Genomic DNA, 18,638 nt, shown 5'->3' with positions numbered 1-18,638 from the left:
ATATTGATCTATCTTTAAATCTAATAAGTTTGAAAGAGCTTTATCAAATCTTCTGAAATAAAACTGTCAGCTATATCCTTATGCACAATAAAAATAGATTTATACTCCTTATGAGCCAATAACACAATTACAAAAAAATCGTTTTATCACCTTCACTTAAATGACTGATTTCTTTATAGTACATAATTCAGACATTCTTACTATAACTGAAGTGACCTGTAAGCACTGTGTTAGGAAGATAAAATTTAGATAGTACAATGCAATACATAGATACATACAGACATAAAAACTAACTTATGGATCTCACTGTGAGTGATTTCAGGCTCAGATATCCAATATTGGAATGTCTTATGGAGGATAACATACATGATTATGAGGACCCTCTTAAGCCAGTGGCAGGTGATATAATTATAGAAAAAAAAATCACTTATCTCCACTGAAATAAAAATCACTCATAATATCTGTGCTACCATAATTTTTTTTTTCTTTTCTCTCTTCTGCTGTACAAGGGTCTCTGGCTCTTCTGTATAACAAAGGCCACTTACGAATATTGTCTGTGTTCTCCCTGACAATGTCAGTCTTCAAAAGGTTATCAGCCAGCACAAAAGCACTTTCCTCCACAGTGTCAAGCAACATGGTGGCTGCACGTAGTTGATCGCTTGTAGTCAGGTCTCTCCACGCATTTGAGGCTTGTGGCTGGAGGAGGTTGTTAACTGTCTCGACCATTGCCTACAAGAGGATGAACAGAATGACAGAGGTCTCTAGTGAACTCACAGAGCTGTCAGAAATCCAGGTGTACATGTTGCTCAGCAAGCAAGGATCAGCGGTGTGCATGAGTTCAGTATTGTCCCAGCCTCCCCTGTGACATGCTGCAGCAGAAGCATTCATTATTTTGTTCTGTTAAAACCCTAGCCGAGACTGCAAGGCAAGAGAAAAACCAGCTTTTGTTTTGAAGGACAACAAATAGATCCATGCTTGCTTCTTAGAATCAATAGCAATGGCCTCAATAAGACTATAATCACATAATTAAATTATTTGGCTGGGGAACTGTTGGCAAGTAATTTAAACCAACACTTTTATCAAATCACCCACAAAAATGATTTTTCCCTAGTATCACCATAAAACTAAATGCTGAATACAACAGAGATTAAAGGGGTGACTACAGACAGGATGATACAAGAATTTGTTGCCTATAGATAGGTTGAGGACCCACTGAGCAAACCATTTTTTTTTTCTTAGCCAGTTGGTAAAATGTCAGGATGGGAAAAATATCAAAGCATACACACTCCTAGGGGCTTTGGATATGTTACATGCGGAGAAAAACCTTCTCCATGCTGTTTACTATTAGGGAGGGCAATAAACAGTCAGAACTTGGCTACCTGTGGCCCTCAGGTGTTTTTCCTTTAAAAAATCAGCAGTAGGTACATAGAGAGATAAAGATCCACAGTTCTCATGGCTTCATCCAAAAGAATCATCTCCCTAGTTACAATTTATATATTTCCCATGGTTAGCTTTATGCTCTAAGTTACAAAGAAAAAAAAAAACCAGTTCTCCCGATAAGGTCTCCTTACGGTTTCATTCAAACAGAGAATTACAAAATAGAAAAATACAACACCTGCAGTTTTCAAAGTGATCATCCCTGAACCCGTTGATTATGAAATATGCATCTAATCGAGAAACAGATTTGAATAAATAGCCGAAACAGGCACTTTCTCGGCAGTGCATGGGCGTTTTAAAACAAGACTCATATTATTGACACGTTGGCAGAAGGATTGAGAGAGACTGAAGAAATACCCATTACACTGCAGTGTTTTCTTCTGGCTGGTGTTTTCATAGTAACCAACTAACAACTGTTAAAAATTCAGCTTCATAATGAAACACCTTGGCTGCCAATTAACACCAGCTTCAAAAACTAATTTGCCTTTTGATAAGAGTTGTTTTTTCTTGATATTTTTCCCAGCTACTCCAAATTCTGGCCAAAAATCAACATCAATGGACTTGTATGGAAAATAGTCCTATACTTGCAACTTGAGTACTTTGCATCATTTACACACACACAAACAAACAGCAAACAAAAAAAACACCAAAAAATCTCTCAGGAGTTTAATAACTGGGTGTTTTCCCATAGTGGGCTTAGTTCCGCCATGTGTTCTGAGTTTAAAGCATGACCCAGAAGCCAGACAAAAGCATTTCCGAGCACAACAAAATGATTTGCTTTCCAGGAAGTTCTTTATAGGGATAATGCCAACAGGATATGCCAAAAAGGAGGTGCCACACTGGAAACAAATGAACAAAACAAGTTTAGGTATTTTCAGAAGCCAGAGAACATCGACCTTTTAAGTGCAAAGAAATATTCTTTCTGCGAGTAGATGATCCTCTGAATTCATTAGAAATGCTCTGAAAATCCCACATGCAAGAGAAATGATGCCTGTTTTTTTAGAGACAGCCGTTGTAACATTAGTTAAGAATCTTAAACCGATGAATTTAAACCTGATCTCAGAGAAAATTTTATTGGGGATAATACAATAATTCTGCTCTGCTCTTTACTGTTTTTAATTTTTTTTTAATTTAAGAAATGCAAAAGAAGGAAGAAAGAGAAAAAACAAAAATAAACAACTATGGTCAACTCTGAGAAGGTTCTAAAAAGCCACCTGTTTACAACAGACTGTTCTACGTAAAATAACACATTTGAATTGGTAACTAACGAACTGAAGGCGCCCCTTTTTAAATCATCTTAGTTTTGCATCCGAAAATGTATGTAGTGCAATATTTTATCATAGTCATAAATTTTAAGCACATTTACAACAATTGCACTTTCCAAATGAATCATAATCTTTAAAGAAGTTTTCTATTAAAGCCCAAATGATTTCCAAGTTTATTATAGAAATGACAGACATAATAATACATGGTCCTAAAACCTGGATGGGTTAAGGCAGAAATCCAATATTTATTTATTCTTTAAAAAGCACTTGTCGTGATGGCTTAAGTATAAATGTAAGGGAATTTCAGCACAAGGGCTGAAGACAGAATTCTGTAGTGCTAAAATCAGAGTATGGGATTTGGAACCACATCTGCTAAGTGTGGACCTGGACTGTGCCACTTTCTAGATGTATGATGTTGGGCAAGTTACTTAACTGCACTTCATCTGTAAATCTGAGACGATGGTATAAGCGTTTTATATTGCGTGGCAATATAAATGCATTTATGTTGCCTGCCTCAAAATATGTGTTTAAGGTGTAGTCTTATGTTGATTTGCATTGGATAGCGAAGTCCAGCTAGGGAAGAAGAGAGGTCTTCAGTGAATGAAGCACACACACATCATTGGTGGTGATTACAAAACATTAGCTCTGAAGTGAGAGCCGCAAGGACTAACTTCTGCAATGTAATGTTCAGGAATAAACCTGTCTTACAACTTAACTACTAAGACTATATCACCTGAATCTTTGAGGATTAGGACAGTACAGGAGCATGTATATTAAATAATTCATAATGTATGTTTTAGAGTTTTGAGAAAACTGACCGGTTTTCTACTACTGAGACAGCATGGCCAAATCAATCCTAATAGCTTTATAATTAATGCGGTTTGCTTAAACTTTCCAAATTTGCTGACATGTCCCTGTTACCAGTTGAATCAGGTCAATTAAGTAGTCCGACTCTCTAACGACAAAAGAATATCTCTATTTTGTTTTCTTTGTACATTTTTGCATTTGTATGTTTTACCCACAAATGATGACATCTGGTCATTATGTATGTGTGTGTGGTTTTCATTTTTCTTTTTGTCAAACAAGTTATTTGCATTCCCTTCTTAGTTCAACAGCATCTCTTTAAAGACAAGTTGATTTTCATTTTATTTGGTTACAAGGAAATGAGCTTAACTATGCTTAGAACCAAAGTTGAACAGGGAATATACAATGAATTGGACTAAAGTGAGGCAGTTGGTCCAACAGCTCTCACTGATTCTTTTTCTGCTATAAATATTTTTCCGATCTAAAATTTACATGATAAAGTTGGAAGAAAATACACTTGGTCCCGTATTTACATTAAAAAAGTCCTTTGATCCCTGAGGAAAAAAACAACAAAAATCACTTAATGGTTTGGATGCATACTGACTGAAATAATCTATATTTCTAAAAAGTGAATTTAATCACCAATGTCCTTGTGAGAAACTAAATGTCAACTCACTTTATTATCTTTTTCAAAACACTAGAAACTGAATAGGAGATGGCATTGGAAATTTGCATTCTAGTTGTCACTAAATTTTAGTGCATCTTTGGACATATTTATGTTTTCTAACCAATCAACAAAGTGGGAACTATACAAGAAAATAAATTTCATTATGTTTCAATTTGAGGGTAGTCAGGGGCATTCTGCTATTCGATATAACTCTTTATATAGTTTATCACTAGACTCTAAAGTGACTTTTGACTATTTCTAAAAATCAAATGTATAAAGTGTAAAAGTCACTCGGATTCATACCAGGATCATGAGCGTATCATATCCTTCTGGACATATATTCGCATTACACAACTTTATTGGACCTCTTATCATAAAATTCATTGATGGTAGGACTAGTAAATTTAGGCAAATTCATTTTACTAGTTTTACTTGTAGCATATAGTTATAGTATGTTTATTAAAAGATGTTATAAAGTATATAATCATACTATTTCAAAAGGGAGGACTTACTTCTTTGCTCTAACTACTGTGAAAATTTGGGGGGACACCAGCTATTTATTTCTCTAGTACCATCTTTGTCTTTATTCCAAGAGGATATGCTTGTGAAATACCTAGGATCAATGGTGAGAGATCTATTTTTTAAAAGATTTTATTCACGAGAGACACACACAGAGAGAGAGAGAGAGAGAGAGAGAGAGAGAGGAGCAGAGAAACAGGCAGAGGGAGAAGCAGGCTCCATGCAGGGAGCCTGATATAGGGACTCAGTCCCGGATCTCCAGCATCACGCCCTGGGCTGAAAGCAGCCGCTAAACCGCTGAGCCACCGAGGGATCCCAGATGAGAGATCTATTAATGTCACCTAGGTGAACCGTAAATCTTAGAACTAGCTAAGCAAAATCACCTGGAGAATTTAGTTACTCCTCCTTCCTTACTTGAAAACCATTAAAGACCCAAATAGAATGAATGCTTGTGAAAAGGTATGCAACTTTACCATTACTGCATTTTTCTGAAGATAGGTTTTCTAATCATAAGCCATTCCGGTTTTAGCTCAGGTACAAAAAGGTCTTAGACTATCAGCATAGCTAGGAAGAATGCCCCCACCCTTAACTCTGTTTACTGTTTTGTTTCCTTTGTATCACATGTCATTATATAAGGTACCTAAAATATGTATTTATCTACATGGCTATCTCAGATCTCACACTCAAGAAATTTATGTTTCATGAGGGGGCAACTCTGTGTCATTTATACGTGCCCAAAACTCTGCCTGGCATATATGTGTTCAATGACTCTGCTGAATGATTGCCATCTAATGAAGATTCATACTTCAGTGAGTCATCTCCATTTTCATGACAGTAGGGAAAAAAAAAATCTCTTAAAGTATTGGTTTTAGAAGAGCAAAGAATATGTAAGTACAAATGGAAAAAAAAAACTAGTAACTAGTCAATATCTGAATCATTATCATTTAGAGATTCACTGCCATAATAGGTTCCTATTTTCATATTTAAAAACCTTGAATAGAACTATCCACACTTATGGTCTGGCTCTCTCACTAGATTACAATGTTCTCAGGGGAGAGACCATGTTCACTGGTGTTTTCCCAGGGTCAATTTTACTGCCTTGAGACAGTTGAGGTACTCAAAAAAATGTTCATTAGGCAAAGATCACCTACCTTTACTATCAAATCATTAATGACTTTATATGTAATAGAAATGAAAACGTCTGTAATAAATAAAACACATAAATAAATAAAATAAACACATAAAATAAATACATAAAACACATAAATAAAAACATCTGTAATGTAATAAAATGAAAACATCTAGTTTTATAACTTTTTTCCATGTCTCCCAAGAGGTGTTCTGAGAGAATAAAGTGCTCAGTTATCACAGGGTTTGGCACGTAGACAGGCTGAATTACAGGGAATTAAGAAGACAATCAGAGTTCAAAAGGAGAAAAGCAGAACCACAGGCTATTGTAGTAAATGCAAACCACTAGGCATAACAAAAATATATTCTACAAAAAGCTTTCCAAAATGTTTTTAAGTGTACCAAAGCCCACTTTCAATGCAATTCAATGAGGTCCTATTAAGTATGTATGATATGCAAAGAACTAGGGAAGTCACTGTTGGAGGAGGTGAGGAAAGAGAAGGAAAACAGAGTCAGCCTTCAATTTGTCTACACTCCAAGGCAGAAGGTAAGAACAAAATAGAGCTAAAAACTCACAGCATATGGGACAAAAAGTAAATGAATTCTTACAGAGAAAGATCAAGAAAAGATCCCAGAAGGTGTGTAATTTTGAGTTAGACACTAAAAGATGAATAAACTTTCCTTGATTATGATGAGGATACTTAAGGCAAAAGGACACAATAAGCAAGGTAACGGCTAACACAAAACAAAGCAGGTTCTAAGGCAAGGAATGTATTGGGTTTGGGATGAGGAGAGTGTGTAGTGCATGGAAAGAGAGTGTTAAAAGAAGAGTATGGGGATGCTTGGGTAGCTCAGCAGTTGGGTGTCTGCCTTCCGCTCAGGGCATGATCCTGGAATATCAGGATTGAGTACCACATCGAGCTCCCTGCATGGAGCCTGCTTCCCCCTCTGCCTATATCTCTCTATCTCTTTCTCTCTCTCTCACTCTCTCTGTCTCTCATGAATAAATAAATAAAATCTTAAAAAAAAAAAAGATGAGTGTAGTGGGAGAAGCAGTAAGTAGCAGTCAGATCTTAGAAGATCTTCAGTATGATAGAAGTTTGGGTTATTATATACCCAAATATATATGTATATATCACATATAATATATCATTATATACCATAGATATGTATATGTATATATGTAATATTATAGTATATCATATGTAATATATAATACATGATTACATATATAATATAGTTGACATTCATTTATAATTTGAAAAGATAAAACAACTTTTCTTTAATTCCTCCTTTTTGATTTCTTGATATGAAGGTTATCAGTTGAGAATAAAGTAAATTAGAACAAAAGCTTAAAACTATTACTGAATAGGGCACATTGTACTCTAACATACATTTATATATAGATTCAAATCAAAATTTTAAAGATCAAATGTTAGAGGAGTCTTCCAAACAGTTTTGAACTTACTGTTTGTTTTTTTTTTATTAGAAGTCAAGTTCAGTGACTGATATTTACACATCTGGTCAATAACCTAAGTTTCTTTTTATAATCACTGTCATTTAATATTATTAAGCATATAAAAACTACTAATCTCTGGACTCCCTTTTATATTACAGTGAAGTGTTGGCATTTCCAAGTCTTAATTAAAATTAGATTATATAACACAACTGACCTTAATATAGTGATAAGAGGCCTGAACAGTAGTACAAGATGAAACTAAAATTTCATAGAAAAGACTCTGCCTCTTTAAGAGATCCCTTGTTGCTTAAAAAATGTACTGTTTTTAGCAAACTGCAATTTATTGCACTATTTAAAAAATCTCAATTAGAATTAAATGATTGAATGCTGTCAAGTCTATGTTGAGTTACAGGAATTAAATAGAGCTATAAACTGGACTTAAACTTCTTGCTAACTCAACAGTTATTCAACAAATATTAACTAGGTACTTTCAACTGGGTGCTGCAAGAAAGACAGATACTTTCCTGTCCTTAAAAGTGATGACAATATGGTAATGCCAGACTATTAAACAAGTAGAAACATGGCAAACATTATGATAGGCTCCATGAAGTAAAATTTCAAGCTCAAATTCAATATTGACCAATCAGACAAAACAGACACCTCCAAGGAACTGACAAGATTTCCCATAGCAGAGCAGAGTGCCAGTGGTTCAGTGGCAGGAAAGTGAGTGAAGGCTAGTTTTCAAAAAAGTTTGCATAACATGTTTGATATGTACAATTCTTCCTAAAAGCAGCAAGAAGTCCATGAAAAAGTAGAGGAGTGATATAAATTATAATGGCTAATACTTATTGAGTATTGGAGGTGGTGCAGTCAGTTAAGCACCTGACTCTTGGTTTCTGCTCAGGTCATGATCTCAGGGTTGTGTGACTAAGCCCCCCACAGCAGGCTCTGCGCTGAGCATAGAATCTGCTTCAGATTCTTCCTCTCCCTCTGCCCCTCCCGCTCATTCTCTCTTTCTCTTCCAAATAATGTTTAACAAAATATTTATTATGCTCCAAACTCTCATCTGAATGCTTTATGCATCAACTCCTTTAATTCTGACAATAACCCAATGAGGCAGAAACAAATATGATCCTCATCTTGCAGTGAGAAAGCGGAGACTCAGAGAAGTGAAATAACTTGCTAAAGGTTAATTAACTAAGCTAGGGCAGAACTAGGGTTCAAATCCATACATTCTGACTCTGCGGATAAAGAAAAGTAGAGATTCCACAGGTATTTTTCAAAATTGGTTGATTAATTAAAGTTAGTTGGTAAGGGAAATAAAGGAGTGCAGTGCATGGAATCTGAGCGTAGGCAATGTGGTGGCACTTGTTTAAGATGGAAATAAAGAGAAACCGATTTTTGTTCATTAAAAGGTAAAGGGTACCCATTCTGAGTGCAAAGTACTTGAATGGAATCAATTTAAGAGGTCTATGGAAGCCTGGCAAGGGAGGAAAAACCTTCCCTCTAGTCTACCCTCTTAGAGTATATACCAGTTCAATGCCAAGCTCTGAGAATTAAACTGACATGAGATAAACATGAGATAAATTTTATCTAGTATTTTATGTTAATAATATAATTTTTTAAAATAAAAGGACAAGGGACAGCCTGGGTGGCTCAGCGGTTTAGTGCCGCCTTCAGTCCAGGGCGTGATCCTGGAGACCCGGGATCGAGTCCCACGTTGGGCTCCCTGCATGGAGCCTGCTTCTCCTTCTGCCTGTGTCTCTGCTTCTCTCTGTGTGTCTCGCATGAGTAAATAAATAAAATCTATAAATAAATAAATAAATAAATAAACAAACAAACTTCTTCATTTGTGAAGAAGTGACAAGATAAAGGAAAAGGGTTTAAGCTTTCAAAAAGAGTATGCTGTGGGAAGATAACTAGAAAAAATATAGGGGAAACTAATGGAAGAGAAGGGTTAATTTAGAGCGTTTGTTCCTTTCAGTCCCAAAGAATCAATATTCCAATGTGGCATATTTGGGGCATGTTGTTACCATTTTAGCTGTAGCTTACTACTCAACATCTGTTTTTTATTTTTATTTTTATTTTTTTAGTTTTATTTATTTATTTATGAGAGACTCACAGAGAGAGAGGCAGAGACATAGGCAGATGGAGAAGCAGGCTCTCCACTTGGAGCTCAGTGCGGAACTGGATTCTAGATTCCGGGATCACACCCTGAGCCAAAGGCAGATGCTCAAATGCTGAGCCACCCAGACAACCCTCAACATCTCTTCTTGACATAGGTTTAGGAATCATGTAATTAAATAAGAGGCAAGCCATTGGGGATGTCTGGGTGGCTCAGCCATTGAGCATCTGCCTTAGGCTCAGGGCGTGATCCTGGGGGCTTAGGATCGAGTCCCACATCAGGCTCTCTAGATGGAGCCTGCTCCTTCCTCTGCCCGTGACTCTGCCTCTCTCTCACTGTGTGTCTTTCATGAATGAATAAATAAAATCTTTTAAAAAAAGAAGCAAGCCATTGGTATGTCTGACATTACGCAAATAAACTGAGTGGTACAAGAATCAATGGCCCAGAAACACTCAGGATAGAGGAGAAAATATAGAAAAAATAGTCAACACCACAGATTAAAGAAGGCAGAGCCAGAAGAGTGTGGTATCACAGAAGGTAAAGGAGGAGACTTTCCATTGCTTTCAAAATGAACTCGACCATAAAAATACCCCCAACGCCCTTCTTGAAATAATAATGACTCTAGATATTTTTTTCCCTGAGAACTGATAGAATGCTTGTGAAATAAAGAGAAAAAAATCACAGAGAAGCAGTTCTTGAGGGACAATCAATTGAGTTTTATGAATTTTTACTTTGAAGTAGGACATATAAATTCATAAAATAATGCATATTATTTTAAAACAAAAAGTACATGCCTGAAAACAGTATTGTTTAATACAGAAGTATATAAATTAAAACCTGAAAGTCTGTTTATGGGACACCACCACCAACCTCACCTAAAGTAGAAATCACTCCGACAATTTGTTGTGGGTCCCTCCAGACTTGCAAATATCTACATGTACATACCAACAAATGTGATCACTATAATAATGCTGTGATCTGTTGGGTTTTGCTTGCCTGTTGGTTTTGTCCTCTAATACACTACACCCACCTTTCTAGATCAATGCAACATCTACCTCATTCCTTCTGTGGCTTAAGTAGTATTCCACTATTTGGCGTACCAGTTTATTCAACCCACTTCCTACTGATGACGAGTGACGTTGTTTCTTTGATGTGAACCATGATACAAGGCTACCTTGTGATTCTCTCTGCACATTTAGTCCTTTCAATGGAGCAATGCTACTCCCAAAGTCCTTACTGTAAGCAGAGAGAACAATACTGTTTTGTGATTGTATGATAAGGTTTATGAAAAAAATATTATAAAAACATGGATAAGAATAAAAATAGTCTTCTCTGGTAGGATATTGAAGAGGCTACTAATAGTGATTGCTTTGAAGGAGAGCTGAATGTCTGGGGAGAGGAAGGGAAGGGAGGATTGTTACTACACAACTCCAGGAGGCACCTTCCAACTAGATCACAGGGTGAGCGGCACGCCCTGAAGTTAGCAATGCCAAAGCCATGGCGAGAAGATAGTTCTATTATTCCTACTTTTTGAAATATAAACCATGTGCCTATATTAGCTATTAGCTATTAAAACAACTACTACTACTACTACCACTACTACTACTACTTAAAAAGAAGAAAAATGCTATCTGAAAAGGATTGGAATAACTTTTTTTAACAAAATGATTGCCCAAGACTGTAACTAACAGAATAATCAAAAGAGAATTTTAATCTGTAGTTAGGGTGCAAAAGTAACCCTATATTGTCATAAATCTATGGCAGCTTATTATATCAAAAATGGGGGACTGGGGGACGCCTGGTTGGCTCAGCGGTTGAGTGTCTGCCTTCGGCTCAGGGTGTGATCCCACACAAGGCTCCCTCTGCCTATGTCTCTGCCTTCTTTCTGTGTCTCATGTATAAATAAATAAAATCTTAAAAAAAAAACTGGATGAAGATATCAACATATACCACTACATGAGGGAAAAAAAGTATTTTTGGTTGCCTCTAAGAATGCTAGCTGCCCAATAACATTCTTTGACTTAGACATAGACTCACTGGACACTGAATCGTTTAGTTACTTGTCCTTCTCCTTCTTCCTGTGCAGAGCTTTGCATGAAGTGATGATTGGAACCTAGTAGCCATCGGCTCATTTTGAGGATGGAAGTCCATGTGCTAAAGATAATAGAATAGAAAAACAGAAGAAGCCTCCATCTCTAATGTGAAATTTTCATGCTAATCCTGGACTACATCATCTGCATTTCTTTTTTATGCACATGAATAAAGCCCTGGTTTGTTTAAGCCACCCAGCTAAGTTTTTGTTACTACCAGCTGTATAAAATTCATACATTAGATAAGGGAAAATATCAAAATTATAACTCTGTTGGGAGCAGTACTAAAAAATCATTTGTTTGGTTCCAAGTCATCAGGCAACTACTTTACTGCAAATTACACCTTAAAACTTCTATTTCTTTTCTGACCTGCACCAGAAAAGGCAATGATAACTTTACAAAGTAGGATCTTAAATCTGTAATGCTATTTTTAATATCTTTTTCCTTCTGGTTAGCTTATGTGATCATAAAGATATTAAAGCACTAACAAAGTAAATTGATGTTCATTCTTTTTGTGTTTGCACAGAAATAATATCTATTTATTTTCTATATATTCGAAAACTTTTCTTCAGGTAAGCATTTCAGAGAGCAGTGATGCATTAGAAAGGCTTTAAATTAACAATTTTACAATTAAGTAGTGACCCGGGCTTTGATTAAAAAATTACAAGACAGGCTACATCTTGGTGAAAAGTGGGAAAATATTTTTGTTTTAGAGGAAAATATTTTATTTAAAAACAGAAGGTTTTTTTTTAAGCCTCATAAGGATTACTTCCTGAAGCATTCATAAACCAAGTATATACAAAGAGCAGCTGGAATATTTTGTTTATTTATAGGAAATGTGCAAAATGGAAGAGTCGGAAATGACTCAGTAAGGCAGCCATCACTGGTTGGCCTGATACATTCACCACAGGAATTTTGAGAGATTCCCAGGATGATGTTCTTTGCACGTCAGAGGAGGATCTCCGTCATCAACATCTGCCGTCATCCTTTGGAGGCTTTTTTAATTATTAGATTTATGAACTGACCTGTCCACATTAAATAATAACCTGTATAATTTACTCTGCATACATTACATATGGTTTTACTGTCTTCTGATTCAATGATTGCTTTATGACAGCATTTAATGACTACACCTTACAGGACAGAATCCTTACGACTTCTTCATCTAAAGAAAACTACTCTGGTTTTGTAGATGGAAGTCACTTTCTTTGATCTCAGTGTCTTTCAGCAATAGGTTCAGGGCACCAGAAAGACGCAGGGTGCAGATTTATATTTTCTCTCTTACTGACACAAATCAAGTGCAGATTTATCAAGCTGTGAAATATATTAAGTTCACAGGGTTTTAACAAAGGGTTACCAAACCTCAAGAACCTGCTGTGATTCAAACTACTTTCAGATGTCCTTTTAATTATATTAAATGAAAGTTTGGGTTGGCTTTGATGCTTATGGGCAAACATCGAAATCTCTTGAAAGAGCTGCTAAAAGTACTCCCTGTTGCTGTAGTTAATATACTACATTGTATGCACACCACTAGCCAATTTATTCTAGCCACTTTAACAAGGATATCCAGCCTGACAGGCCACACAGAATAGTATCACAAGTCAAGCAAAGCACAAATCATCAGAGGCCTCCGAAAGTTGTTTGACATGCACCGCGGAGCTCTTTGTCACACAGCCAATTAAGTGACCAAACAAGGAACTTGAAAATACTCATTAATTTCTTCCTAGCAGTATAAATGGAGGTTAGAATCCTCCTTGTCTTATGCACCAAAGGCAGACAAGTAAAACGGGCATAATTCAATTTGCACTTTGTCAAAGGTGCAAGTAGCAACTTTGGCTCACAGAAAGTCTGCGTTAGAGAGGAAAAAAAAATGAAAGGAATAGGTAAAAATGTTTATTTAGATAGTACATATCATAATATAGATATAAGGGCTCTGGGATTTTTTTTTTTTTTTTTTTTTGTTAATTAATCAAAAGCTGACATTACTTTTAATCCTTGAGAAGCTGCATTGGCACTTCTGAGCAGACTCAGCAGCCCTTGACATTACTTCCTCCTCTGTGTAAAAAAGAACCCGAGCTGATTTCTGAACACCATGCTCTGCAGGTCTTTTCTGTTCCTTCAAGTTGTTCTTTGGCCTCCCTGACATCTTGGGAGTATAACAGTGTCCTGGGGCTCATCCTAGATTCTTTTTTTTTTTTTTTTTTCCTAGATTCTTTTCTCTTCTCTTTCTATGTTCATTGCCTTGATGAATTCATCCAGCACACTGGCTGTGAGTGTCACTTGAAGTGAAACATCACCCAATGTCTCTTTCTAGCCTGACCTCTGAGCTGACCTTCACGCTTGTATATCTGACTGAATATGTAACATCTGCATTGCACACCTCATAAGAATCGCAAAGTGGACATGCCCCAAAGTTGAAGTTCTTTTTTGTGCTTGTCCCAACTTGGTCACAGACAGACCATCTCAATAAATAGTGACTTCCTTCATCCTTCCAGTTGCTCACATAAAGCACTGTCATTTGGACTCCTCTTCCTCTGAGGTTTCACATACAACTCCTAGCAAGTCCTGTTTGTTATACTTAAAACAAACAAAACAAAACAAAACAAAACAAAACAAACAAAATCGTGAACCTGAGTAGTTATCCCAAGATCTCATACCCATACTCTATCTGACCATTATTATCCTTGGTCACCCTGCTTCAGCCCTTAGTTTTCCTGCAATAATCTACTTTTTCACTCTTAAAACACATTAGCTCATGTCATCGCTCTGCTCAGAAGCCTACAGTGGTTTACTGTGTCTCTCTGAATAAAAGCCAGCATCCTTACAATGGTCTAGCAGATCTGGGCCCTTAACACCCCCCAGACTCATGCCCCATGACCATCTTCTCCTCTACAACACACCAGTTGCTCTGGACGTCTGGACCATGGGCATATTTCTACTATGGAAACTCTCTGTCACTCTGCTACAGTGTTTTTTCCGGAATACCTACATAGCTCACTCCTCCTCTTCCTTCACTGTTTTGTTCCAATGTCACTTCAGTGATGCATTTCTTGCTTTCTTTTTCTCCTTAGTATTTATCATTGTCTCATATGCCAGATTTTTCACATCCATACTGTATTGTTTCTATTCTGCCCCTAGAAATCTTACCCTAGGAGGGAGAGCAGGATTTTGCCTGTTACCTGCATTGCTGTATTCTCAGCGCTGATGATGTTATTGGGCCCCGTGCTCAACTATTAATTTGTGAATGTTTTTGTTGTTAACTATTATGTGGGTTTTTTTCACAGTCGAAAACAGATATTGTTTTTGCACTGCTAGCGCCTAGGATAGAGATATCTAGTGGATAATTAAGGCAAAAACAAAGTAAGTAAGTAATGAGCAAATCATAGTTCTGAATTGAAATAAACAGATGGTTTGTTTCAAATACTTTGTAGGATTTAAAAAAAAATCAAAGATTTTTTATGTATTTGAGAGAGAGAGAAGAGGGAGAGAGAGAGCATGAGCAGTGGGGAAGGGCAGAGGGAAAAGCGACTCCCCGCAGAGCAAGGGGCCCAACACTTGGACTCAGTCCCAGGATCCTCAGATCAGGACCTGAGCCAAAGGCAGACCCTTAAGCAACTGAGTCACCCAGGTGCCCCCAAATACTTTGTAGGCTTTAAAGAACACAGACCTATGAGGAAGAAGAAGAAGAAGGTGGCGGTGGCAGCTTCAGCAGAGGGGGAGGAGAGAAAGGAAGGAAAGAAGGAAGGAGGAGGAAGAAGGGAAGGAATGAAACCAGGGATGTGTGTGTGTGTGTGTGTGTGTGTGTGTGTGTGTGTGTATTCATTTGCATCAATCTAGAAATTTTTTCTGATCAGTTTTCAACCTGACTGTGGAGGTAACAGCAGACTCCAAGAATGACTCATAGATTCATATTAATAATTACATGTACTTATATTTCCCACTAAGCAAGGTCATCCGACTGCAGACTCTCTTAAGGAATATGTGCTGCCTCTGAGATCTGGAGAGCAAAAGGAATTGCTGACAAAAATTCAAATATATATATATATATATCTTAACTAGGGAAATGTCTTGCTTTGAAAGCTATGAAAAATGAATGCTGGTAATTCTTAATATTTCCTGTTAAAGAAGAGAACAATGCTAACAAACATTACTACTTTAAAAATGAGAAAAAAATGTAAATTTAGGGATGCCTGGGTGGCCCCAGGGCATGATCCTGGAGTCCCGGGATCCAGTCCCCCATCAGGCTCCCTGCAAGGAGCCTGCTTCTCCCTCTGCCTATGTCTCTGCCTCTCTCTGTGTGTCTCTCATGAATAAATAAATAAAGTCATTTAAAAAAAAGAAGTAAATTTAAGTTCTGCTTACATTTAAAGAACATGAAAGCAGTTGTTCTTAAGTGGTTTGAGATCACAATCTCCTCCCAGAGTCTCATGAAAACCACATCTCTTTTTGGAGCCATATGACATTTGCCTGCTTCACAGATTACACTCCCACACCCCTCTTCTCCAGTTCCAGGACTGGAGTTAAGGACTTCAGCAATTCACCTGTACTAGAATGGCTATAATCAAAAAAGACAGAAAATAACAGGCATTGCTGAGGATGTGAAGGAACGAAACTTTCCTACATTGCTGGTTGGAAATGTAAAAGGGTGTGGTCACTTTGGAGAACAGTTTGACAGATACTCCTTTAACAGAGTTACTGTATTTCCTATTTGCTCTTCCCCTCTCTTAATATGATAATTTTTTTTTATGACAGTGTCCTCTGAAAACAAAAGGACCTTGAAGTAAATTATGTGTGCATTTGCACTTAGTCAACAGTACAAAATGATTGCTATAGAGCCATTTGAACTCAATCTCAAACAAAAAGAAAAAATAAACTATTTTACTCTATATTATCCCTGACATACAGTAAAATAAATCAATAAACATAAATCAGAAGGTTTATCCTGACTCCTAACACCAAAACTGAAGTCAGTTCTGTAACAGTGGTATCCTAGGGATTTGGAGCATGAGCTTCTGAGTCAGGAAGTCCTAGCTTTGAATTCAGGACCCTCTCCATTACTATCATATGATCTTGTGAAGGTCATTTAATTCCACCTGGGCCTTATTTTCTCTACTGTAAGTTAAAAACAGCAATAATTATATTATAGGATTAGTGTGGATATTAAATAAGAATTTATGCAAACTGGGCCACACGGTGACGGCTACACAATTAGTGCCTAATAATTGCATTTATTCTTAAAAATAAATTTTTGATGTTGAGAAAGCACTTGAGGCATTAGTGCCATGGGTGCTAGTGTGTGACTTTGGGTCGGACCTCTCTCTCCTGATCTCAGCTAACTCATTTTCATCTTTAAGGTAACTTCTATTAATATGGGACATCAGAGTAGTTATTTAATACACATATGTAACACAAGCCTTACTTGTCTTCTCTGGTATAAAACTTAACACTCTCTTCTTAAATGAAGGTATCTATTTTGCCCAAGACATGGTAATGAATTTTTTTTTTTACTATGACTTATCTCTATCTTTTGATAGTAAACAGAGATTTCAGTGTAACCTAAATTAAATGAAACAAATATTGGACCCAATTGTTTGATTTTTGTTAAAATTGTGGATGTGCAAGCATAATGAGTATTGGGGGATTCACATATTATTTTTAAAAATCAAAGCAATCACCTTTTGATTGTTCCCCTACAGATCCATTATCAGTTATCATGGCTGACAGATGATAGTCCATATTTTATTGTGCTTTTTCAGTGAAATAAACAAATGTAGGAAGGAAGAAGTAAAAGATGGAACCAGATATTCATAGACTAGACATCGTACCTCTAAATAATTAAAAGCTAAATGGATTTGGTGGTCAAAGTCAAACCAAAGTCAAACCTAGAAGAATCACTGCTTGTACCCATGGAAAAGCCACATTTTAAAAGAATCTCATGATACCTAAGCAATTATATTTTTTCAAATTTAATTAATAAAGTACTCCCAGTATATTTTATACCTATTTCGCAGAATAGCTCAGAATGTTCTCCAAACATAGAAACAACACGGAACATCAGACAAGTCTTTAAAATTTGAATAGAGTAAATAAAGTTTAAAGTATTATTTACTCTAGAATTTCACAGAGTAATAATCTATATTAAAACGAATAGAAGTAATGCCATGTCTTAGTGAGCAGAGCATTTCTGCTTCACAAATATTCTGTTTGTATTTGGTCTTATCAGATGTTTAGTCAATAGCTGAAACATTTATTCACAGCCAGTCAATTATAACACCAGGAAATCAGCCATTGAATAAACTGTGCTATTAATTTTCCATCAGAGATTCATGTTTGAATGACCATGCATTTCATAGATTTAAATACCAAAAGGCTAATTATCTCCAAGGCCCCATTAAGGGGATAGCATAGATAGCAATCAAAAACAATCCTAATATTGCTCAAAAATTATCTTCAGCTTTCATTGCTGCAAAATACTTCAACTTCTCTACCTAGTGCACATATTAAGAGGATAGGTTTTATCTATCTATCTATCTATCTATCTATCTATCTATCTATCTATCTAACTATCTATCATCTATTTCCCAAAACCTTAGGAGAATAAACAAAAAACAAAAACAACAGAACGTTCCTCATACACATTCATTTATTTACAAAGTAAATATGGGACATCAGAGTAGTTATTTAATACACATTTTACCAAGTAAAATGAATATTAAAGCTTATCTATCTAATATGTTTGATGTAAATTATTTTCCTCCCTCTTTTGTGAAGTCCCGGGCCCCTATCCCATTCTTAGCTCAGGATGATATACAAGCTTCATATGAGTCTTACATGTTTTGGGTGCTCCTATACATTTGGAATCATTTTTTTTTTTCTACTGTTAATCTGTCTTATGTCAATTTAATTATTAGACCAGCCAAAAAACCTAGAGGGGGAAAAGGAAAAATTTTCCACCTCTAAGCTGCTTTCTTGCCTTCCTCCCTTGTAAAAATAACTATAAAGATTGTTTCTGAGATTCTTTTCACACAGAACCCATAAACATAGGAATGTTTTCTACCCTGCTTAGGAACAAATTGCAACATGTTAACAGGAGAAAAATTACATTTATATCAGAACTAAACTGTTTATAGTGAGTGGGAAAGTA

General features: G+C 36.3%; 1 protein-coding gene across 24 annotated transcripts in view; it reads right to left on the bottom strand.

Annotated features, from left to right (window-relative positions):
* Positions 1-18,638, bottom strand: part of ADGRL3 (adhesion G protein-coupled receptor L3) — an 856,301-nt gene that overhangs the window by 166,932 nt on the left and 670,731 nt on the right. For all 24 annotated transcript variants that reach the window (XM_077848164.1, XM_077848162.1, XM_077848167.1 and 21 more), the window contains one exon: positions 546-729. In XM_077848164.1, the coding sequence (XP_077704290.1) occupies positions 546-729 (184 nt within the window). The remainder of the gene's footprint in view (positions 1-545; positions 730-18,638) is intronic.

The sequence above is a fragment of the Canis aureus genome, chromosome 14 (genome assembly GCF_053574225.1).
Source record: "Canis aureus isolate CA01 chromosome 14, VMU_Caureus_v.1.0, whole genome shotgun sequence".
Lineage (NCBI taxonomy): Eukaryota > Metazoa > Chordata > Mammalia > Carnivora > Canidae > Canis > Canis aureus.
The sequence above is the reverse complement of the archived record's forward strand: the minus strand, read 5'-3'. Positions and strand labels throughout refer to the sequence as shown.